General features: G+C 49.2%; 1 protein-coding gene across 1 annotated transcript; it reads right to left on the bottom strand.

Moving 5' to 3' along the window:
* Positions 1 to 1,273: 1,273 nt before the first annotated feature.
* LOC144730729 (solute carrier organic anion transporter family member 1C1-like) lies at positions 1,274 to 24,812 on the bottom strand. The gene is made up of 16 exons (XM_078611444.1): positions 24,738 to 24,812; positions 23,661 to 23,802; positions 21,627 to 21,759; positions 18,457 to 18,578; positions 16,638 to 16,784; positions 15,510 to 15,596; positions 13,452 to 13,578; positions 12,651 to 12,718; positions 12,024 to 12,110; positions 10,909 to 11,073; positions 9,125 to 9,311; positions 8,531 to 8,708; positions 6,615 to 6,784; positions 5,666 to 5,730; positions 3,330 to 3,447; positions 1,274 to 2,374 (listed from the first exon to the last, which is right to left on the bottom strand). Exons 1-16 carry the CDS (start codon positions 24,810 to 24,812, stop codon positions 2,266 to 2,268), a joined length of 1,980 nt encoding a protein of 659 aa, XP_078467570.1. The 3' UTR covers positions 1,274 to 2,265.
* Between the last annotated feature and the right edge of the window lie 1,412 nt (positions 24,813 to 26,224).

The raw sequence follows: 26,224 nt of genomic DNA, 5'->3' as shown, positions 1-26,224 counted from the left end.
GAAACATCGATTTTAATCGATAGGTGATACCGATCGCATACCTGTCAACCCCCTTATCAGTGATGCCTATTATCACCCCGTGCCCTTATAAATCTCAACGTTCATCCTTCAAGTTCAAGTTCGTTTATTAGGTGTAGCCCTGTGAGCCATTCGGCTCTTGAATCGGGTGCAACCGCAACAAACAAAAAACAAAAACATGAACAAAAAACATCTTAAAGTGAATATGTGACTAAGTGCAAACAGAAAATCCAAGAAAAGACAGCAAAATATTGCAGAAAAAAACACCGTACACCAACGCTGTGTGCAATAATCCCAGTGGGATGCAAGTCAAACAACAACAACAACAACCATAAGACAACTTAGATTAAGGCCATCAGTCTAACTCTGTACTACAACAAACAAACATGGCTAAACCAAACTACAAATTCCCATCACAAGGGAGAAACACAAATAGACAATGTTGTTGTTGTTACCCGTAATAAAACGGCTGTACGCAGTATGGACGTGAATTAACTAATTTCCTGTACAAGAATACGGGGTAAATCGTATGGGTTGACAGCTTTGCTCTATCTATGGGTCTCTAATAGAGAGAGAGAGACCCATAGAGACTCCCATAGAGACGCTCTATGGGTCTCTGTATCTACGTGGGTCTCTGTGGGTATCTATGTATCTATAGGTCTCTATCCATCTCTATGGGTCTCGATGGGTCTCTGTCTATAATTAATCATACCTGTCAACCCCTTATCATTGCTGCCTACCTTATTACAGACCAATTTAGACCTTCTTGGTATGGACCTGAAAACTCAATTTTCCTGTACAGTAATACGGGGTAAACCGTATGGGTTAACAGCTATGGAATTGTATCGATTATTTGATTGACATGCGTGCATTGCGGTTGCCATGGTCACTTTTCTCGCAGTTCCACTGACCCAGACTCCACTAAACACGATTTTTTTTTTTTACTAAATTATACCTTTCATCTCTGTTTCAGTCTCATTTGTTTGACAATTGCCCCGTTTGCCACATTATAATTACTGTCCTGCAGTCGTAGTAATAATAATACTCCACTGATTTGGCAATACCTTTCAAATGATGTGTATGCTCCTAGCAATGTCCAGTAATACGTTCCCATACACTCAATATTCAATTTCGCGTGATTTATAACAATAGAGTATTTGAATCAACGGCCCGCGGAAGTGGATATCACAGAACTACAACCTGAGGTCCCTTCAATTGACCTCGTACCATGTGTCTCTCCTCCAGAGCTGAGTGGTTTGGAACATCAACCATAACTTAATACTTTACCAATAACATACATAGCGTACGGGTCTGTGGTTTATTTGTTTTATTTTTGAACACACTTACTGAGCACAGGCCCAAGGTCACGAAACGTCGAGCAGTCATCAACAAACGGCACGATACAAAGTTGTAATCGTGTAAGAGTTAAGATGTCTATTGATTTGAGCAAAAGTTATACGAACGTGACCTGCAGTGTGGTGGGTGAGTGGTCGTTGTGACCTCGGGGAGCGGTCGTGTAGCGGTCAGCGCGCTGCGCTACGAACCCGGCCACCCGGGTTCGATTCTCGCTAACGGTCGACACCGGTGACGATTATCCCCTAGGTCGACTCAGCTTCAAATTAGTGCCCGGTGCGGTAAGCATCGCCACTGGGGAGACAAAGGCGGCCGGGCGTGGTGCAAGCCACCGACCCCCTCGTGTGCCACAATGCCAGCCTTCATAGGCGCTCGCTCACAACACTTGCCCCAACAGTCTATTAAGGCTATACGGGGGATCTTTGTTTTTACTTTGTTGTTGTGACCTGCAGTGTGATGAGTGAGTGGGGGTGTTGTTGTGACCTGCAGTGTGGTGAGTGTGTGTTGTTGTGACCTGCTGTGTGGTGAGTGAGTGTGCAGTTGAGTCCTGTGGTGTGTTGAGTGGTTGTGTGTGTGTTTTTGTGACCTGCAGTGTGGTGAGTGGGTGTGTGTTGTTGTGACCAGCAGTGTGGTGAGTGAGTGCGTGTGCTGTTGAGTCCTGTGGTGTGGTGAGTGGTTGTGTGTGGTGAGTGTTGTTGTGACCTGCAGGGTGGTGAGTGGTTGCGTGTGTTGTTGTGACCTGCAGCGTGATGTTTTAACACAATCGCATGGGACAAAACAGTCAGTAGACCGAGTCCTCAACCATGGGTTACGGATTCAACGCGTGAAGTTCACGGGGGAATAGTAACCATGTGGTGAGCGAGTCTGGCTTTGTGTTGTAGATCTGGGTGCTCCTTAGGGCAGGCTCCATCGGTTGGGCTGCTGCTGTAGGAGGCCGCATCCAACAGCGAACAGAGCAAGGGACACGGCACGCAGTACGCACGTGAGAGTCAGGTAAATCCACCTAAGGCACAAAAACGCCATCGTCGTTATCAAAATCGCCGGCATCATCACCATCATCATCCGTCGCAATCACAACATCACCACCACCAGCACATCGAACATAATTTCCCGTGCCGGAGTAAAAAAAAAAGAAAATAAACGCTTTATTTGTACAAATGTTAACATTGAAAAAAATAGCATAGAATAGTAATATATCATTATTTTAGTAACATAAGTATAGCATCAAAATAAACTAGTTTATAATACTGGAGTTTAATGTTTATTTAAGTTTAGTTTTATTAATATTTAAATTTTGTTCAACCAGGAGATCGAGATAGACTCATTTGTCTCAATCAAGAGATAATCGGAATCAGATTATTTATATTGGAGGAATCCGATGAGCTATAAATCCCTTTTGTGCAGTTGTCCAGTAGGGGCGGTCATAACGTTAAAACAACAAACAATACAAAAAACAGATAAGTGTGCAAAGTATAAACAAATGACTTTAAAAAGATGCAGATTTAACTAAACGATTTTTAAATCTTACCAGATAAAGCCCATTGAGCTATTAGCTTCTCTTTTAGAAGCGACCTGGCCACAAATGATAGTTCTAGATTTGAAGCTTTCGTGACTGCAAGGATTCATATTCTTAGTTTTTTTCGGTAAAGTCACGTAGGTAAAAAATTAAAATTCATAAAAGTAAAATTAAAATAAAATAAAATCACGACGTTTCGGAGGCAACTTTACCGAAAAAACCTAAGAATATGAACACAAATGATAGCTCAACGAAGTGGCTTATCACGTTGAAATGTACAGCAGCAAATTCATCTAAATCTAAGCAATCAAGATAATACTCAAGACCTTAGCCGGGGAACTGAACCCAGATTGAGAGGTTCATAACATGGCACGCTAACCACCGCTACCGCCACCGCCACCGCTTTCTCCCGAGTTGCTGGCAGCACAAGGGGCTTCCTCACCGGAAGGCGTCCGTGTCGTAGAACTGGCACACGCCGCTGGAGCCACACGTGCCGAGCCCCCACTTGGTGCACGAGGAGTCGATGGCGACCCCGTAGAGGATCGGCGCGGGGATTCCGGCTGAGCAGCATCGGAGAGAAGCCAAACGCCAAAGGTCGCACGCACGCACGCAGCGGTTAGCGGCGTAAACATCCCCAGTGATTTGTCAACTATAAGGATTCTTAACGTCGCATGCATTGTAAAGTGCCTCCGATTAGTACGGTTGGCTACGTACGGTGCGAAAGAAGTTCAACGTACATACATAGTGTGGGTAGGAAATCAATGTTTTGTCAATAGCGATACAATGATTCATCACCATTCCCCCGATCCCAGGTGAGTCGACAAATCGCGTGTGTCAAACTCTCTGTTACAAATAATGAGATTTAGCCAGGAAAGCCTCACTGAGTCTCAACATTTCAGAAAGTTCCTGCTATATTGGGATCTTTGACCGTGAATACCGTTAACGAGAATTTGGCTTCGTTGTGGGAGGAAAGCGGAGAACCTTTTTAAAACCCACCACGCATACGAGGGGGTGACGACTCAGCAGCAGAGGTCGCAAACGGGGTTTGATTCCTTACCCGTACCCGTACCCGGCCGCACCAGGGTCGCAAACGGGTACCCGTACCCGGCCGTACCCGTACCCTACACCCGTACCCGGCCGGGTACGGGTATCGGGTACCTGATTGCGACCTCTGGGATGAAGCCATGTCGCAGGCGCGGGTGGGTTGATTCTAGGCACTTGAATTGTGAGAAGAGACAAGACGTTGGAAAATGAGTGACAAACAGTTACTCACCAGTGACTCACGGCCTACCCGTACCCGGTCGCACCAGGGTCGCAAACGGCTACCCAGCCGGGTACGGATAGCCGGGTATCGGGTAGGGTACGGGTATCGGGCACCCGGTTGCGACCTCTGCTCAGCAGAGATCATCTCCTGGCCACAACCTCGCGGGCTCATGCCTCCAACGCGTGGCAACCACTGGTGGTCTACCATCAGATGGCCTCCAATCGAAGTGCTGACCAGCCTGAAAGCCTCTTAAGCTCCTGAGCTTCGATGTAGATTAGGGGGCATTCAGGGTGATGTGGCTGCAGGACGATGGTAATCATAATATAGCTTGTTCATTTATTTAACTCGTAGACTTTTGCAACCAATATCATCCGTAATACAGGTGTTTTTTTTGGGTTAGGTCGCGTAAATATATGTGTCGTTAAACCCGCCACCACCCGACACAGCCAACTAGTAAGGTTTGTCACGTAAACAGAACGTGGCCAATTCGTCACTAGTACAGCACACCGGTGTGTTGGAGAGCCAAGCCACAACATTTATAATCCGAGTACGACGTTATCCCCCCCTCCCCACTTCGCGCAAGAAGAACACACAAGTGTTGTCATCACATCTACGCCTCTATTTAAGGAACGAAACAGGACTCCACAAATCTGGCTGTCGCCTGATGAAGCTAGTTGCAATTACTGGCGAAACGTCGTACTCAAGATTGTAAATCTTGTGCATTGGCTCTCCAACACATAGGTGTGCTGTACTAGTGACGAATTACAATACCCCCCCCTCCTTGCCTCGAATCACTGCACCAGATTGAATTGAATTAAATGATGACGTCACCCTGGGGCTGCTCTATTTAAGAACGGAAGCAACAGGAGAGCTTCACCATTCTTGCCCGATGAAGCTGATTGTAATTATCAGCGAAACGTCGAATTACTCAAATTAAAAAATGCTGTTCATTCTCTCTTCAGCACACCGGTGGGCTAAAGAAGTGAATTATTTTGTCGTTTGAAAACGTGACACATTTTTTACTGTTTGGCCGTGTCGGGTGGTGGAGGGTTACGACACATTTATAAATAACGCGATCTGACCCAAAAACCTATGAATGTTCTGTTTACGTGACAACCCTTACTAATTGGCTGTGTCGGGTGGTGGCGGGTTTAACGACACGTTTATATATTTACCTGATCTAACCCCAAAAAAACCTGTATTGTGGATATTTATTTATACTAGAGGAATCCAATAAGCTTCAAAACTCTTTTTGACAGATGCCCAAACACTATAGGCGTGTGAGGTATGAGAAAGGTAAACAAATCACAACAAAATAACAAATAAAACTAGTTTTTTTTTAATCTTACCAGGTAAAGCCCTCTGAGCCGTCGGCTTCTTTCGCAGAAGTGACCTGGCCACGAATAATACCCCAACGAAGTGGCTTATCACGTGGGATATAATGCAGCTTCTATGCCGATGAGGGTCACTTCAGTGTGATGAGGTTGCAGGACGATGGTGAAGGTGCCACTCACCCAAGGTGCGTGTAACCATGGTCTGCAGCCCCAGTGCAAACGACTTCAGCTCGCTACTCACGCTCCTGAGAAAACGATAGACGGCACAACGTGGCTTTTATGCAGCGGCGTTCAGAGGTGGTCTACGATAAAAGTCGCAAAGCCGCGTTCGGATCAATCGAGATTAAAAAAAATCTTCATCATCATAATCCACTGCGAATTCAAACTTAAAACAACGGGTCATCGAGTGAACGACCATCTACCGAACTCATTCCACAGAAAACACCTCTGAAATTCAGTTCGCATCCCCCAAAAGATCTTGACTCGACTGGATATCAAATCTGAAATTCATCATGGAAATCCTGCTATTCCTATCCCCCCCCCCTCCCCGTATGCTCCCCCCTTTAATAATAATAATAAATTATAATTTCAACGTATAATGTGCCGCACAGTATTCGCTCACTCAAGAAGCGAGAGAGTACTTGGAGCCATGAGGGACCGCAGGAAGTAAGCCAGGCGATCAGCTGGCACCGCCCAAGCTCTGCGGTCCTCTATATATTACTGGACATCCGTGAAAAAGAGCTTCATAGCTCACTGGATTCCTTCAATCTAAATAAAGATCCTGATATTGACGTTTAATCGGCCAATTGATGAGTGCTTACATGTGGGTGGAATCTGGAGCACCCGGAGAAAACCCACACGTGCGAGGGAGCAACGCTCGATCCCACACAGATGGAAACACGTGGGGGGGGGGGGGGTCCACATTTCTGCTGTAGTGCCTTCTCCTGGCAGGCCAGGGTACGCCTCCTCCTTGACACCTACAGGGAAGGCAGTCGCACAACGTTTGTGCGGCGGTCCCACCAACCCCTCGCCTCCACTGTGCTGGATTACAGGCGTGCGCCACCGCCGCCGCCGCCGCCGCCCGGCTACAACCCGCGGCTACACTCGAAAGGCCGCACGGATCCCGCACCGGAGAAATACGAAGTAAGCCGGCGTGGAGCCCAGAGCGTAGATGAACGACGACGCCACCGTGACGCCCAGGAACAGGTGGAAGCTGCGGTCGCAAGAGGCGGTGCGAGCGCACAGCCCCAGCGTGGCCCGTCCGCCGATACCACCAACACACGCGCAGTCTGTGAATACCTGCCAGCGGGGTACACGCAACTCGGATGTACAAAGTGCTCTCTTCCTCTAGATCCACAGGTTTCGCCACAACTCTCGTGGAAATGGGGTAAAAAAATAATAATTACGCAAATTTGGAATGGACCGCACACATTTTACGTTTGCTTCTGAGAAAAACTAAAACGACTTGTATACAACGCGATGAATGTATTTAGGGAAAACACACATTTGTTAATAACGCGGATCCAACCGGGATATAACCATACCTGATTTAAAGCTTTCGTGACTGCAGGGATTCATATTCTTGGTTCTTTCGGTAAAGTCACGTAGAAGGGAAAGAAAATTTTATTTTATTTTTTTATTTCCCTTCTACGTGAGGGAAATAATACAAATATATTTTTTATTCTATTATTTCCCTTCTACGTGACTTTACCGAAAGAACCAAGAATATAACCACACCTGTCAACCCCTTATCAGTGCCCTACCTTGTTACAGACCAATTCAGACCTTATTGGTCATCCCGTGCCCTTTATACATCTCAACGTTCATCCTATAAAGTCCCATCAGAATCGAGAAACACAAACAAATAGACACAAATTATTATTTTTTTGCCCGTATTGAAATGCCGCATGGACCTGAAAACTCACTTTCCCTGTCCAATAAAACGGGTAAACTGTATGGGTTGACAGGCATGATACAACGCGATCGAATGAACAGAACTACATCGCGCGAGTAGGAATAAGCGGTTGTGCGGCTGCCTCGGCACAGCAGCGCACAAGGCGGGATGCTGCTGGATGCTTCCAGATGCTACCCACACGCCTCAGTCTTTGTTCAGCCTGCGTACGCATCTCAGCTGTTATCACGAACTGTGCTTTACCCTATATTATAACATCATTTATTATAACGCGATTTTTCCATAACACAACATTCTTCAGGGATTCTAGATCTGAAGCTTTCGTGACTGCAAGGATTCATATTCTTAGGTTTTTTCGGTAAAGTCACGTAGGTAAAAAAATTAAAATTAATAAAAGTAAAAGAAAATAAAAAGAAAATAAAGTAATATAATAAAATAATATAATAAACAATATTTCTTTTTCTTGGCGTGACATTGGCAGGCCGAGCGTGTCTGCCAACGTCAAGTTGGGGAGCCATGGCGAGATGTTAACTACATCGCCTGGTATGCAGGAGGTCGTGGGTACGATTCCGAATCCGATCCCGACCCTGACGCCTGCTGCTGTATATTTTGACTTTGCATGTTCTCTCCGTGGTCGTGTGGATTTATCTCCGGGTCCTCCGGTCTTTTCCTCCACATCTAGAAACGTGGAATTAGAATATTCGGCTGCTATACATTTCCACATGCTAAGCCACTTTATTGGACTATCATTTGTGGCCAAGTTGCTTCTGGAAAAGAGCTATATAGCTCAGCGGGCCTTACCTGGTACCGAAAGAACTAAGAATATAAAGTTATATTCTTAGGTTTTTTCGGTAAAGTCACGTAGGTAAAAAATTTAAATTAATAAAAGTAAAATAAAAAATCACGACGTTTCGGAGGCAACACAAATGTCGTCATTTCTTATTTTTATTTTACTTTTATTAATTTTAATTTTTTTACCTACGTGACTTTACCGAAAAAACCTAAGAATATGTTCTTCAGGAACACGACTACTACCGCCTTATAAGAGAACAGACTGTACATGCGCACACGTGCACGCGTGCGTGCGTACGTGCGTGTCCACCGTTACGTACTGCACGTACGCACGCGCTCACCGGCGCCGTTCCGCCCTGGGTGGAGATGCCGCCGACGGTGGCGTTACACCCGGCCAGGCACGGCGAGAGGTAGGTGAGGCCGTCCCAGCCGCACACGGGCTCCCACGCGTCCCCACGGCACTCGCACGCGCCGGGGCAGCCGGTGACCCGCGCTCCCGCGTGGCTAGCCAGCAGCGGCCTGCGGGAGTCAGAGATACATAGGTGCCCCTCCACACGGTGTTCCATAATATCTACGCGGCATTCCCGAATCTTCACACGGCGATCTGTAACCTCCACACGGCGGTTCCGTAATATCTACACGGCGTTCCTTAATATCCACACGTCATTCCCGAATCTTCACACGGCGATCTGTAACCTCCACCCGGCGTTCCATAATATCGACACTGCGTTCCCCAATATCCACACGTCATTCCCGAATCTTCACACGGCGATCTGTAACCTCCACACGGCGTTCCCCAATATCCACACGACGTTCCCAAAAATCTACATCGCGTTCCCTGACATCCACGCGCGCGTTCCTTAATACCCACGCAGCCGCGTCACGCGAGGGGTGCGCGTGTCGCGAAGCCGTCCGTCCGTGCGGGGAGGGCCTACGCGTGGGTCAGGCCGACGACGCTGGGGCCGTCGCAGCGCAGCGCGTAGAAGGCGAGCGTGAGGGCCCAGGCCACCGAGCCGGACGCCAAGGAGAGGCGAGCGGCCCCCAGGGGTCCCAGGGCCAAGCAGCGCATCAGCAGCCCACCCCCGAACATGCCCAGCGCCACCGAGGGTACGTTCACCGCCCCTGTGCAGTGGGAGGGGGGGGGGCACAGGGAAAGGGAAGTACAAGATCAATGAGTTCGCATAATGCGCACGCATCATGTACGTTGATTCGTTAATTCCCCGCACCCCCCCACTTTGAGCAAGAAAAACACACAAGTGTGGTCACCACATCTACGCCTCTATTTAAGGAACGAAACAGGAGGACTTCTCCACAAATCTGGCTGTCGCCTGATGAAGCTAGTTGTAGTTACTGGCGAAACGTCGTACTCAGATGGTAAATGTTTTGTATTGGCTCTCCAATACACCGGTGTGCTGTACTAGTAACGAATTGGCACGTTCTGTTTACATGACAAAACTTACTAATTGGCTGTGTCGGGTGGTGGCGGGTTTAACGACACATTTATATTATTTACGCGATCTAACCCAAAGAAAACCTCTATTATGGGAAAGTTCACTTTCACTTCCCGCAGAAGCTCCCAATTGTCGAGCGAAGTCAAAAACATCGAACGCAGTGCCGAGCGGTGCGCGGCACAGGCCGAAAGCCGTCGACGGCACTGCCGCAAAAACCTGCGCAGGTATTTGGGAAAGGCGGTCGCTTGTCTGAGTGAAAGTTCGGAAAAATCAATAGGATGGATGACATCTGTACGTCCTTCCAAATATGGTATCTTGTTTGCAAACGGGATTTTTTTTCAACGTACATTTCGTGGTTGGCAATACACACCGATTACAGAGCGTTATCATTCTCTCGGCATGATGCTTCTCCCAAAGAACTCTGACCTGCTCTCATCCGCCTCTCCATTCCATCATTTCGACCCGGGGTTGCCCTTCAACACCAAACTCTGGTGAACCTGCCGGTTGTGTCCCTCTGCCAGACAAGGCTCCAAGCAGAGGTCGCAAACGGGTTTTGATTCCTTATCCATACCCGTACCCGGCCGCACCAGGGTCGCAAATTGGTACCCGTACCCAGCCGGGTACGGGTACCCGTTCCCTACCCGTACCCTACCCGAAATGAGTGACAAACGGTTACTCACCAGTGACTCACGGCCTACCCGTACCCGGCCGCACCAGGGTCACAAACGGGTACCCGTACCCGTACCCGGCCGGGTACGGGTAGCCGGGTATCGGGTAGGGTACGGGTATCGGGTACCCGGTTGTGACCTCAGCCTCTCAGCCATCATTCACAAGGCTCAAGCCCTGCTGCCCGTTTCCATCGTTGCGAGTGCTTGTCCAGAGACGAGACTTTGTTCTATTATTTTGTTTACAGCCAAGCCCCACGATTGTTGAATCTCCTTATCTCGGTCCACGAGGGCATCGGTGTCTGTTACAATTTTTAAATCGAGTCTTAAAACTGGCTTTACCACAGGCTTTCTCCAGCTTTATGTGAAGCGCTTTGAGGCCCGTGCGAATAGGGCTATAGAGCAAAACCCAGTTTATTATTTATCATTTTTACATTATCCGTGTGACCGCTGGCGTACTCCACGTGTCACCAGCGGCCGCGTGCATGTGCGTGTCGCCACCCAGCAGGCCGGCATGCCCATCCATGTACGTATGCACATTAAACTTCTTTCGCGCCGTACGTAGCCAACCGTGTTAATCGGAGGTGCGGGATTCAGAGGTACCCATGAACATGTTCGCCTCGGCCGCCGTTTTGCCAAACTGCTCCTCCATGAACTTGGGCTTGAACGTCACGAACCCGACCAGCGACATGACCTGGAGCACTTGGGAAACGAGTAGAGCCACAACGAGCGGTTGGCACAGCACCCCGTGCAGAGACACGGCAATCCCTGCACACAGACACCACCGCGTTAGCCAGTGGCGGACACAGCACCCTGTGCAGAGACAAACTCATGCAAAACATATTTACTTGTATATTTGTGTAATATATATTTTACAATTTTTTATACAGCAATGTAAAATAAAGGTAAACACACCACGGACAGCACGAAAATCGCAGGCCAATTCAGTAACGCGCAATGCCATGGAGTGTGGCGCATTGTGGGATTGATCGTGCAGCGTAGAGACACAGCAACCGACGAGTCCGCGTTGCTTTGCTCGCCATTTGTGCTTGTTGAGCTTCGGAGGTGATATTTTTTAAAGAAAATTTACCTTTAAGTGAGTCCCACTGCATATCGTTATAAATGCGGGACACGACGAAAACCATCACACAAACTCCGGTCATCCTCGCAGCAGCTTTTGGATAACCATCGAACAAAGACGGTCACTGCATCGCAGGCTTTCAGATGTGCAGCCGTCTGGAACGCTCTTCTTTGTGATGTTAGGAAACCACCGGAGCTGTGCATTGTTAAATCATCACCAAGATTTAAAAATAATTTCTTTAGAACTGCTTATCACCGTTAACCTCCTTGCCGGTGTTGCTGCTGGTTAGAGTTTGTGAGTAGTAACGAGTCACAGTCTCGTCAAGAAGCGTAAACTATCACCACGTGAACTATCCGGTCATCCTCGCAGCAGCGGCTTTTGGGCCAACCGTTGAACAAAGACCACTCACACTGCATCGCGCGCTTTAAGATGCGCTTCTGCGACCGTCTGGAATGCTCTTCCTTCCCATATTAGGAAGCCACTGGACTACTGCAGCTGTGCACTTTTAAATCATCATCTCGATTGAAAACTCATTTCTTTAGAACTGCTTTTTCTGTTTAATTTCTTGTCCTTTCCCCCGCACCTCTGATTAGCACGGTTGTCTACGTACGGTGCGAAAGAAGTCCACCATACGCACCTCTGATGAGCGACGTGGGAGACGTCGATAGCGTCGAGCTGTGCGACCCTCTCCTGGGGAAGTCCGTGGCACATTCGTCCTTGTCTCCTGTACCACCGAGACAATGATGATGATGACGATCGCGGGAGGGGTTACACCCACTCGTTCTGTACAGACAGCCCTGCAAGCATTGGTGCTGGGGTGGCGAGATGTTAACTACCTCGCCTGGTGTACAGGAGATCGTGGGTTTGATACGGACCCTGACGCCTGCTGCTGTATATTTGGAGTTTGCATTTCTCTTTCCTTGTGGTCGCGTGGATTTTTCTCCAGGTCCTCCGGTTTTATCCCTCCACATTTAGAATCAACATGCGTTTATGGTACTTTCCTGCTAGAAATGTCCACGCGATAAGGCACTTCGTTGGCCGAGCCATTTCGGAATAGAGCTACACAGCTCAGTTGGAGCCTTACTTGGTAAAATAAAAAATAAAGTTTTTTTAAAAATAAAAAATAAAGTTTTTTTTTTACTTTTCATTCAGTCTGCCAGTCAAACACTGCACCAACGTTCCACCCCGCCCCGCCCCGCACAAGTTGTGTTCACAGTGGCACAATCCCAAGTGAGCGGTGAACGTGTCTCCCAGGTGAGGTCACCTGACGTGAGCAGAATGTCCTTGACAGGCATCGAGTACATCTCCGACGATCGTCTCGGCTCCTTTTCACTGCGCGGGACAACGGCGGACAGAGCGGTTGACACACGGATAGCACCGCACGACGTCGTTACGTCAACGCGTACAATGCAGCATAGTCACGTGTCTACATTCAATTCCATTGAGACGATACAAAATATCCATAATACACCTTTACAATGTTGTGGCTTGGCTCTCCAACACACCGGTGGGCTGTACTAGTAACGAATTGGCACGTTCTGTTTACTTGACAAACCTTACTAATTGGCTGTTATTGGCTGTGTTGGGTGGTGGCGGGTTTAACGACACATTTATATATTTATGCGATCTAACCCAAAAAAGCCTGCATTATGGATATCTGTCGCGAAGGCCTACGTGTTAAATACAACATACTGTATATGTGTAGGGGTGTCAGGGGAAGGATTTCCACCAATAGGAGGGTTAGTGGGAGGGGTGATCGAGTAGATATAAGGGGATAACGGGCAGGAAAGGGGGGCCTTTGGCGGGAACGATATTGGGACGGCTGGGGACAGGTGTGGATGGGAGAAAAGGATTAAAGGACGAAACCCCTGCAATCTTGTGTCGGCTCTCCTTTACATCTGTATAAACATTTTATTCATTTGGAGAGCTCATGGCTCACCCTAAACCGCATCCGCACACACCGGGGGCAGTCGATGCGAATACTTGATGCACGCACACACACGCACAAAGAGCAGTTCCATAGAGACCGAGTTTTCGATCTTGATTCAAGAGTATCTGTCCTCACCGAGGGAGGTTGCGCGGAAAAGCCCAGAAGGGCAGCGATGCGAGCAGGCTGAGAGCGCCGGCGACGAGGAAACCGAGCCACCAGGCACCCACCCAGCGCTTGTCCTGCATGTGCATGGACACCCAGTCTGACAGCACCAAGGCGTGCGACGGGCACAACACGGCGTCCGCCGGCGTGAGCTTCACGTCCAGCTGAGACGGCGCGGCGGCTACCGCCACTGCGCACGTGGGCTGCCTTTAAACCAGCGCTGTGGAGGCAGCAGCGAGGGATGGCGGATCGCGAGGAGGTGGTGCTGTAGCCTAGGTCACTGTACGGCAATAATTGGGGACTCCGCCTTTTCTATATGTATGGCAGAGGTCGCAAACGGGTTTTGATTCCTTACCCGTACCCGGCCGCACCAGGGTCGCAAACGGGTACCCGTACCCGGCCGAACCCGTACCCTACCCGTACCCATCCGGGCACGGGTAGGGTACGGGTATCGGGTACCTGATTGCGACCTCTGGGATGAAGCCATGTTGCAGGCGCGGGTGGGTTGATTCTAGGAACTTGAATTGTGAGAAGAGACAAGACGTTGGGAAATGAGTGACAAACTGTGACTCACCAGTGACTCACGGCCTACCCGTACCCGGCCGCACCAGGGTCGCAAACGGGTACCCGTACCCGACCGGGTACGGGTAGCCGGGTATCGGGTAGGGTACGGGTATCGGGTACCCGGTTGCGACCTCTGCTGTATGGGATAGAGCGTTGGCCCTCGCACGCATGGGTTTTCTCTGGGTGTTCCGGCTTCCTCCCACGTGTACGAACCCTCGTTAATTGGCCGTCAACGCCTTCCTGTATAGAGGATCGCAGAGCTTGGAGGTGGGGGGGGGGGATTTTGTGCTGGCTACCTTTCCTATCCCTTTGTGAAAATTTTACTTCAAACTTTCGTGACTGCAGGAATTCGTATTCTAGTGTTATTTCGGTAAAGTCACGTAGATAGACAAAATAATAACAATAAAATAAAGTGAATAAAAAAATATCACGACGTTTTCATCGCAACACAAGCGGTCGTCATCAGGAGGTCCTGCTCACACCTCTGAGACGTTCGCTCTCTCGCTCAACGCGAGCGAGCGAATACTCCGTGGCAGTGCGTTCCAGGTTTAAATCATCATCATCATCTCCCGCCGCCAGCGCCGCCGCATACGCTGCTGCTGTGATCGGTGCCGTGGCCTTACGTCATAATTAGCGATGCTCAGTTTCAATTAGCTTGAATATAAAAGTGCTGTGACATGGCGGTACCTTGATAATATACTGTGCAATATATGATCCGTGATAATCAAATGATCTTCATTTACAAAATTTCATGGGTATCGCTCCCTCGCGTAATTTGTTTTATTATTTTATCGCCGGATGAAATATTTAAGGAATGAAAAAAGCGCGATCCGTTAAAGTAAAACACATATATATATAAATCGATTATCAAATAAAGACCCACCAAACATGCAACGTTGGGCCAAGGTTGGTTGTCGTTGGATTAACGTTGGTGCGCTTAGGGGCCGTCCATAAATGACGTCACGCGATTTTGGACGATTTTTGACCCCCCCCCTTCGTCAAACGGCGTCACAAAAAGTCAGACCCCCCCTCAAATATGACGTCACAAAGCTCTGCCCCCCCCCCCAAATAAACCATGCTTAAAATCGCTTTAAACTATTATCATTGTAGTGCGTATTTAATGTGGCGCTGCACTCTGATGTTGTAGGAGAAAACATTTAATAAAAAGTCAATTTAATTAATACTATTTGGTTCTTTCGATAAAGTCACGTAGGTATAAAATAAAACAAATCACGACGAATCGGGCGCAACACAAGCGTCCTTCATCAGGTTAATTAAGTAGAACGCGTTGTCTATATTTATTTAAAGTTGCGCATTTTGATGCGACATCAAATTTCTCAACCCCCCCTCCCCCTCGTCACACATCGTCACAAATGTCTGACCCCCCCCCCCCCCGTAGGTGCGTGACGTCATTTATGGGGGCCTGCCGATGCGGGAGGGGGGGCTAGGGTGGGGGCGTGCTCAGACCTGGGAAGTTGACGAAGAGTCTGGAGCACAGCGATCCCAGCAGGAATCCCAGCACCGGCCCCACGAGCCCCATCGTGTGCACACAGCCTGCAGGTGCAGCCACCAACCACCCACCACACAAAGACAAAGGTCTCACCCCCCCCCCCCCCCCGTGTAGCCTTAACAGACTGCTGGGGCAAGTGCTGTTAGCGAGCAGCACCTATGAAGGCCGGCATGGCGCACGAGGGGGTGGGTGGCCGCCTTTGTCTCCCCAGTGGCGATGTTTTTAAATACCGCACCAGGCGCTTATTTGAGGCTGAGTCTACCTAAGGGAGGCCCCGGACTGGTTGAGATAATCGCCACTGGTGTTGGCCATGAGCTGGAATCGAACTCGGGTCACCAGGTTCGTAACGCAGCGAGATAACCACTACACTACCGCTCCCCCTCGCACAACCATGCCCCACTGCACAACCACCCACCACACAACCACCCACCACACAACCACCACACAACCACCCACCACACAACCACCCACCACACACCCACCACACAACCACCCACCACACAACCACCCCACTGCACAACCACCCACCACACAACCACCCACCACACAACCACCCACCACACAACCACCACACAACCACCACACAACCACCCACCACACATCCACCCACCACACACCCACCACACAACCACCCACCACACAACCACCCCACTGCACAACCACCCACCACACAACCACCCACCACACAACCACCCACCACACACCCACCCACCACACACCCACCACACAACCACCAACCACACAACCACCACACAACCAACCCACCACACAACCACCCCACCACACAACCACCCACACCCCCCCCCCCCACACAACCACTCACCACACAACCACCCACCCCCCCACACAACCACCCACCGCACAACCACCCACCGCACAACCACCCACCGCACAACCACCCACCGCACAACCACCACACAACCACCCACCGCACAGCCACCCACCACACAACCACCCCACCGCCCGTTCAGTCAAGGTAGTTAACATCTCCCAGCCACCGTGACGCCCTCCACCTGCCCCCCAAGCCTCCCCCCCCCCACGGAGAGCCGGACTCGTGCAACGCGCGTGCCCCGTGCGCGTCTCACCCAGGTAGAAGGCGGAATCCTCGCGGCGGGTGAAGTCGTCCAGGTAGGAGACTCCGAGCGGGGTGACGGGCGTCTCTCCCACCCCGCGGAGGATGTTTCCCGCAAGAAGCAGCACCCAGAGCCGGCTGCCCGAGCCTCGCTCGCAGCCTGCGGGCGAGCACGGCGGCCTCGGAGAGCCGTCGGCAGAGGTCGCAACCGGGTACCCGATACCCGTACCCTACCCGATACCCGGCTACCCGTACCCGGTGCGACCCTGGTGCGGCCGGGTACGGGTAGGCCGTGAGTCACTGGTGAGTCACCGTTTGTCACTCATTTCCCAACGTCTTGTCTCTTCTCACAATTCAAGTTCTTAGAATCAACCCACCCGCGCCTGCAACGTGGCTTCATCCCAGAGGTCGCAATCGGGTACCCGTACCCTACCCGATAACCGGCCGGGTACGAGTAGCCGGGTATCGGGTAGGGTACGGGTACCCGTTTGCGACCCTGGTGCGGCCGGGTTCGGGTAAGGAATCAAAACCCGTTTGCGAGCTCTGGCCGTCGCAGAAAGGGGGTCACGAAGACCCCCGGCGTGGGGGTCACCGCTGGGTTCTGTTTCATTCCCCGAACTGGTGGGGGGGGGCGTGCCAGCCGTGCCCCCCCCCCCCCCCAGTCACCGCCATCGCTAGTTCATAGTAGAGGTTTTTTTGGGGTTAGATGGCATAAATATATAAATGTGTCGTTAAACCCGCCACCACCCGACACAGCCAACTAGTAAGGATTGTCACGTCAACAGAACGTGGCCAATTCGTCACTCTTACAGCACTAGTGTGTAGTGTATAGTGTAGTGTATAGTGTAGTGTTTAGTGTAGTGTGTAGTGTATAGTGTAGTGTATAGTAGTGTAGTGTATAGTAGTGTAGTGTATAGTGTAGTGTACAGTGTGTATAGTAGTGTAGTGTATAGTGTAGTGTATAGTGTAGTTTGTAGTGTAGTGTATAGTGTAGTGTACAGTGTAGTGTATAGTAGTGTAGTGTATAGTGTAGTGTAGTTTGTAGTGTAGTGTATAGTGTCGTGTACAGTGTAGTGTATAGTAGTGTATAGTAGTGTAGTGTGTAGTGTATAGTGTTGTATACTAGTAGAGCACACCGGTGTGTTGGAGAGCCAAGCCACAACATTTACAATGTGAGTACGACGTTTCGCCAGTAATTACAACTAGCTTCATCAGGCGACAGACAGATTTGTGGAGAAGTCCACCTGTTTCGTTCCTTAAATAGAGGCGTAGATGTGGTGACCACACTTGTGTGTTCTTCTTGCGCGAAGTGGGGCTAAAAACATCCATAGCTATTTCAGTAAGAAAGGAGGCGGGGGGGGTGTCACAGTCGTATCTCGCATACCCCCTGTTGAAATAGGTCGCTGCGGTCCCTGGTCTGGCACACGTTTATACTGGTAGGAACATCCTGGTTACACCAGCCCACAGGGGATTATTGTGTCCGTCGTGCAGGGAGGGGCTGGGTGGGGAGGGAGGGGCTGGGTGGGGAGGGGACGGTAGGGAGGGGCTGGGTGGGGAGGGTGGGGCTGGGTGGGGGGTGGGGCTGGGTGGGGAGGGGCTGGTCACCCCGTGGTGCCCTTATAAAACTCAACGTTTAACCTACTCACGCCGGCTTGTGCCCGCCCTCACAATCGGGCATATTTGTGGAATACACCACGCCGCCGTTGACCCTGTCCATTGACCGAGCAACCCAACCTTGCTACCAGCTCCCTCCGCAGGAATGTGTTTGATGTACTTGCACGTTGAACTTCTTTCGCGCCGTACGTACGTAGCCCAAACCGCGCTCACCGTACCCGCTGGAGGCGCTCCAGTCTCGGGTGTCGTCGCCGCCGCTGACCGGGACAGGCAATGAGCGGGCAGATCTCCGGTCGTCCCGTTCGCCTGCACGTGGCCGTGAGCCTCGTGCTCATTGTACCTGGGAGAGCAGAGCCAACGACAGTGGTGGTGGTGGTGGTGGTCGTGTGGTGGTGGTGACTGCAGTGCGGGGCCTGTAGCATATGTTATAAAGGGGCCCTAAATAAATAAAAAACACGTAAATATTAAAAAACACATTTTTAACTTGCACAGTAAAGTAATTGTATTTTTTTCATTTGCTATACAGCCAGATAATACGACAAATCGCTAACATTAAACACCCAGTCATTCGTAAAAGTCGAAGGCGGTATAGTACTATAGTAATAGAGCAAGTGCAGAATCACTGAACCGGAATTGATAGCTTGAAAGCATTTTGCGCGGGGCCCTTGGAAGTGCGGGGCCCGTAGCTACTTATGTAGCTACTTATGCTGCTAGGATCATCCGGGACTGAGTGTATGGTGGTTGGCCGACGATAGCGAGGAAACGCAGTGACAAAATTGCCCCGCGGGGGTCTAATAAAAAAAAAACCCAGCGTAACCGTATGTATGTTGATGTACTTTGCACGACTGTCATGTTTTTGTATTATTGTTGTTGTAACGTCGTTACCCGCCCCGACTGGACATCTGTGGAAAATAGCTTTATAGCTCTTCGGATTCCTCCTCCAGTATAAATGTTCTGATTCTGATGTTGAACTTCTGTTGCACCGCACGAAGCCAACCACGCTAATCGAAGTTGCGGGGGAGGACATCAAACTAAACACAACAACAAGCAATCTAGATGATTTAAAAGTGCATAGCTCCTGTGGCTTCCTAATATCTTGAAGAAAGAGCGTTCCAGACGGCCTCCAAAGGCACATGATGCGGTGTGACCGGATGGTTAGCCCAACACCCGCTGCTGCGATGATGACCGAAGGGTTCACGTGGTGATTGATGGTTAATGGTCCTCGATGAGGCCGTGACTCATGACTACCGAAACATCGCCAATTACAGGTAGTCCCCGACTTATGATGGTCCGACTTACGATATTTCGATCTTACGATGGTATCGATATGACAAAATTGAAAAATATTTTACATTTCGCGCGGCAGGAAAACGCAGCAGCGTACGAGGTACGATACTGAAACTTGATCATCGCCATCCTCCTCTTCCGATAACGAAGTTAATGTCGCCATCAACAACCTAACATCGTTCAAGTGTGCAGACGACGGACAGAATCTTGGTTACAGTACAATATGATACGTTACGATACGTTCAATGCATGTATATGTAATGTAGTAACTTGGCGGGAGACGACCTTACGGGTAGCACACTCTTTATTAACACCAACTTATATTACACGGGTGGCTAACTGCAGCCTTAACCCACGGGGTTCCCCTGGCTACACCCACACGGGCTCTTACGCCCCGTAGCTTCTCGGAACCCACCCGGCTGGGGTGTCCGTCTCGACTCTGGGTCCCACAGCCTCGTCCCACATGGACGTCAGACCACGGGTCCCACAGTCTCGCCTCCGAGCCACACAGGGTCCCGGCCCTTACAAGGACAGCGGGACTAGGGGTCTCAGGGCCCTACCTCTTCAACTCCGTCTTCGATCTTCAACTGGTTATCAACTCCCCGAGTGCTCCCGCGCGTCCCCCTTTATAGTCCTTCATGCGGACGTCGCTGAGAGCACCCACCCCAGTTGACCAATCACTGCGCGCTGCCCACGATCCTATTTCCCACCTTGTGTCAGCGCGCACAACCACGCACCCCGCGCCGCCCGTGATCTATCACTGTCGGCGCGCGTCAACACCACCACTACATATACACTACACTATACACTACACTATACACTACTATACACCACACTACACTATATACTACATGATTACTATGCACTACACTACACTATACACTACATGATTACTATACACTACACTATACACTACTATACACTACACACTACACTATACACTACATGATTACTATACACTACATTACACTAATTCTAGATTTGAAGCTTTCGTGACTGCAAGGAATCATCTTCTTAGGTTTTTTCGGTAAAGTACATTACACTATACACTACGCTATGATACGTAGCTTTAGCGATTTCATTTTAGGGTTACCACGATACGATACGTTCAATGCATGTAAAACGTTTTTTTTTCATAGCAGATAGGATTGTTTCCTGAAAAAACTTTCTAATAAATTGCAGTTCATATAGGTAGGCTAAGATTTTACCTTGTTTTTTTTACTTTACATTTTACTGTGCAATACAGTATTGTAATGAATAAATACACACAGTATATAGTTTATACAGTACAGTACTGTAAATTGCTTTGTTTTGCTAAATTATCACCATTCTTTAAGACTCCTGGAGGGTAGGCTAGGCCATCTTCGACTTACGATATTTTCGACTTACGATGGGGTCGTCGTAACGCATCTCCATCGTAAGTACCTGTATATATGTGTTTTTGTTTATTATTTTAAGGCGGTGTTGTTGACGAGTGTGTTGAGTTGCCTATCACACAGCATCACTGCTGCTGCTGCTGCCAGTCGGTCACATTTGCTCGAGTTTACTTTGGACGGTGACCCAGGGGAAAGGGGGCCACGTTGCAGTTCTTCAGCAACTTGCTGATGGGGTTTTTTTTATTGCTCTTGATGACATTTTTCCATCTCGTTTGAAACTCACGCTTTTCTAGCCGGACACTATCGTCATTCATTATTATTTTTAAATCCTTTATATTAAGTTCACTTGCTTGCTTGCGCGCTTACGACCGTGCAAATCTTTCCGTCGTTTTTTTAACCCACTTCCCGTGATCCAATCGAGCTGACATTTTGCACACAGACTCGTTGTGCGTGACAATTTATTTTCGTGAAAATTTTTTTCCATAACTTTACACTTTTTAGGATTTTTTTTTAAAAATTATATTTAATTACCAATTGCTTAATGGTGGCAGGCAATCATCTGACCCATAGGTGGCAGCCATCTCAAGCCAGAGGACGAGATGACTCTAGCCGCCACGCATATGAAGGATTTATAGTGAAAAACTTTGTTTTTACGGGTTAATTTTTTCATCATTTATGATTCTTCATCTTCTTCTTCCGTTATCATCGCATTTTCCCACACTCACGGCTCCATGAAGAAGTGCGGCAGGGCCATGACGAACGTGCCCACTGCCATCACGGTGGCTCCAACTGCGATGAGCCGCGGACGGTGAAGCCGGGAGCCCAAGTAGCTCACCACGAGAACCACGAGGAGATTGCCTGCACACGTGGGGGGGCACAACGGTCACGTTCAGCCCGATTGGCTGGGAGGAGACCCAGGAAACCGGTCGCCAGATCCATCAGCAGTAAGCAGGTGGCCTGCATGTCAGAGGTGATGATTGTCAGAGACGCCACGGTTGGCGAGACGTTAACTACTTTATGAGACATCTCCTTTACCAGTGGCAAAATATAGTAGTAGGTTTTTACCCTTTAAACTGGTACAAAACTGACACCTTTATACAAGGCATCATGTTTGCAATAACCGCAGCACAAGCAGGTGTGGACCAATCAACTTCAAGGACAGTGCATATCATTACCATTATCAGTTGTTTCTTTTTGTTTGCATTTTGACTGCTTGTGTTGCGGTTATTGCAAACATGATGCCTTGTATAAAGGTGTCAGTTTTGTACCAGTTTCAAGGGTAAAACCCTACTACTAGAGATGCTAACTACTTCACCTGGTATGCAGGAGCTCGTGGGTTCGATGCCGACCCTGACGCCTGCTGCTGTATATTTGGAGTGTGCGTGTCTCCCTCTTTCTCCCTGTGGTCGCGTGGATTTTTCTCTGGGTCCTCCAATTTTTACCTCCACATTTAGAATCAAACTCTTAGTTCTTTCGGTAAAGTCACGTAGGTAAAAATGTAATTTAATTTAATTTTATATTATTTTTCTTAATTTTAATTTCATTTTTTACCTACGTGACTTTACCGAAAGAACTAAGATTATGAATCCTTGCAGTCACGAAAGCTTCAAATCTAGAATTTAGAATCAACATGTGATAAGAGTATTTTGGCTGCTATACATTTCCACGTGATGATAAGCCACATTATTTAGCTATCATTTGTGGCAAGGTCACTTCTTAAAAATAGATATATAGTTCAGTGAGCCTTACCTAAGTGACATAAAGTGGATTAGTTTTAGATTGGTGGAAATATTCTCTGGGAGAAGCTAGATGTATGTTTTGATTGGAGGCGTGGGGGGGGTGTAATCAATGTGTAATGAATGGAATACAATTGTGGCCATACAACCCAACTATGGATCAAGTAGTAAACCCATTGAGACTCACAGAGATACACAGAGAGACTCGTAGAGATAGCCAGAGGTGGGACAAAGTCATTGTTATGCAAGTCCAAGTCGAGTCGCAAGTCATCAAATTCATGACTCGAGTCTGACTCGAGTCCAAGTCACATGACTCGAGTCCACACCTCTGGAGATAGCTACATGTACATAGATATACATTAAAGGCAAGCCGCAGCATTGAGATTGTGGCCACGCAACTCAAACTATGGACCCATACAATACACTGCTGGAAGTCTGCGTTCCTTCACAAGAGGAGGAGGTTAAATTTCGATTTAAAGCTTTCGTGACTGCAGGGATTCATCTTCTTGGTTCTTTCGGTAAGTCACGTAGAATGGAAATATTAAAATAATAAAAATAAAACATCATTCAATAATTTTCACGACGTTTCGGTCACAACGCAAGTAGCCGTCCTCAGGTGGAGAACAGGTCTGTGGAGAAGACAGAGTCTGAATGAACACCACCAGGCTTGGAGCGACTATTTAAGCTGGGATGGAGGGGCGAAGAGCGTCTTGACAAAATAATTTGCATATCAAGAGGAATTTAGCATATTTATGGAAAATGCAGATATGCGATTAGTACTACTTGTGAAATGCGTAGGAGGTTTGGCGAGGGCGAGGGGTCTCCTCGACAGACCTGTTCTTCACCTGAGGACGGCTGCTTGCGTTGTGGCCGAAACGTCGTGAGAATTATTTTATTATGTTTAATTGTTATTATTTTATTATTTCCATTCTACGTGACTTTACCGAAAGAACCAAGAAGAAGAGGAGGAGGAAAAGCGACGGTGAGCCATTGCGGTTGTTATTGCTGTGGTGTGGAGCCCACCCATCTCGAAGCCGCCATCGATGGTGCCTGCGAGAGAACTGGGCAGGGAGAAGCGCCGCTCGATACTGGTGATGGCGCCCTTCATGTAGGCAGCCGTGAGCGCCTTGCAGAAGTACAGCAGTGACAGGCTGGCCAGGAACGCCTGCCAAAGACAAAGATCCCCCCACCCCTGTGTAGCCTGCACAGGCTGTTGGGGCAAGTGCTGTTAGCGAGCGTCCGTGGAGGCCGGCACGGTGCACGAGGAGGCTGTGTGGCAAGCACTGCGCCCGGTCGCCTTTGTCTCCCCAGTGGCGATATATGCATGTTGAACTTCTTTTGCACCGTACGTAGCCATCAACCATGCTAATCGGAGGTGCGGACGTTTTTACACTGCGCCAAGTACTCATTGAATGCTGAGTTGACCTCGGTCGGATATGCCCAGGTCTGGTTCAGATATGCTAAGATAATTTGGCTGCTCTAAATTTCTACGCGATAAGCCACTTGGTTGAGCTATCAATTGTGGCCAGGTCGCTTCTGAAAGGAAAGAGCTGTATAGCTCAGTGAGCTTTACCTGGTTTAACACGTAGCATGCTTTCGCGACCAATATCATCCATAATGCAGGTTTTTGATGGATTAGATCGCGTAAATATATAAACGTGTCGTTAAACCCACCACCATCAGACACAGCCAACTAGTAAGGTTTGTCACGTAAGCAGAACGTGCCAATTCGTCACTAGTACAGCACCACCGGTGTGTTGGAGAGCAAAGCCACAACATTTACAATCTTAGTACGACGTTTCGCCAGTAATTACAACTAGCTTCATCAGGCGACAGCCAAATTTGTGGAGAAATCCTCCCGTTTCGTTCCTTAAAAGGCGGGGTAGATGCGATGACAACTTAGGTCACCAAGATCGGCGGCACAGCGTGGTCACCGCTAATGCCACTTCTCGTCCACAAACTGCACATTCACGCAGCGAGACCGACCATGATCTATATCCCTAGCTTGACGAGGGCCTGGGAAAGCCGTCGTCATCTCTCACGGCCCCGGCGATGCGGCAGCGGTCCATCTCGCTCCCGTTCACGAGACGGGAACCTCACCTTAATGCTGGCATACCGGGGCAGTTTAGCATCCTCTGAGCCTGGGCTTTCTCCAAGCCAGCGTCCCTTCCCCATAATCTGCGTCCTGCAAAATAAAGACCTGAATGTTAATTAACAAAAAAAACATTACTCAGGTGGCTGGGTGCCTCGCCTCAAAGGTCACGGGACTAAGCCGGCACCGCTGAGATCTTAGCTTCGAATTCGGGGTTTAGCCGCCCATAATGAGACCGGGTTTTCAAGCGTAAGTGAGTTCGATGGTCTCAGCCCGGTCACCAATGACCGCGTGCAAATAAACTCCGATCACAATTAAATTTGGCTAAATCGCAGCTTTGAGAATTCAAAACGTCGGTTCGATCGGAATGCGACAAACGTGTGTCTGTATGGAGGGCAAGATTGTGGGTAAGAGGTCACTTGAAATGGATCTCAGAAACGGTTCTATGATATCACATTCTGATGACCGTTTTTACTGTTAGGAACATCCTGGTTACACCAGCCCACAGGGTATTATTGTGTCCGTCCGTCCGTCGTGCAGGGAGGGGCTGGGTGGGGAGGGTGGGGCTGGGTGGGGAGGGTGGGGAGGGGCTGGGTGGGGGGTGGGAGGGGTGGGGCTGAGTAGGGAGGGGCGGGTCACCCCGTGGTGCCCTTATAAAACTCAACGTTTAACCTACTCACGCCGACTTGTGCCCGCCCTCACAGTCGGCCATATTTGCGGAATACACCACGCCGCCGTTGACCCTGGCCATTGACCGAGCAACCCAACGTTCCTACCCGCTCCCTCCGCAGGAATGTGTTTGTTTTTTACCACGCGGCGTGATGCACTGCTCACTCTGAAAGTCCCGAACGGACGCAACTTCTTGTCGCGGGACACGACACCAATGGCAGAATTATAATTGATTTGTAGCAAAAGGCAACGGATAGACGCATACATATGAACACGCATTTCCTCACCAACTTACACACTCACACACGTGTAGCACAACACCTGTGGTCTGTCACTCACTTAACTGACACATGCAACCTCTCCCTTGCTTATCAACAGCCCATACCACGTCAATAAATGACAATGAAGATTTACACAGCGTCCAGTTGTAACGGCGTAAGTAGCGCAGGAGACGTTTGACGGAGGCAACACGTATTTATTAACAAATGGGTACTATACAGCACGTAGCGCACCCTAACACTGGAAGGGGTAACGGCCCCTTCACCCGGTCTATCCGAGGCCGTGTCACTCGGCTAACGTTTCCCCGTTAGCTCCTACTACACTCCTCTAACCCAGACCATCCTAGTGGAGGCTAACTCACCTGGCCCAGCTTCGGCTCAGGTCCGACCCTCAGCCACTCGAGCCTGGCCCTCACAAGGACACAGACCTCGCTGCTCTGAGGTCGCCCCTGGCTTGCCCTGCTCGGCTCTTACAAGAGCAGCGAGTCAGGGTAGTAGTCCAAGGGCTAGCGAGCTGGTACTCTTAGTAGGTGAGTGAGTGGGTGAGT

This window comes from Lampetra planeri, chromosome 36 (genome assembly GCF_965212315.1).
Source record: "Lampetra planeri chromosome 36, kcLamPlan1.2.h2, whole genome shotgun sequence".
In the NCBI taxonomy this organism is placed as follows: Eukaryota; Metazoa; Chordata; class Hyperoartia; order Petromyzontiformes; family Petromyzontidae; genus Lampetra; species Lampetra planeri.
This window is presented reverse-complemented; position numbering and strand designations above follow the sequence as displayed.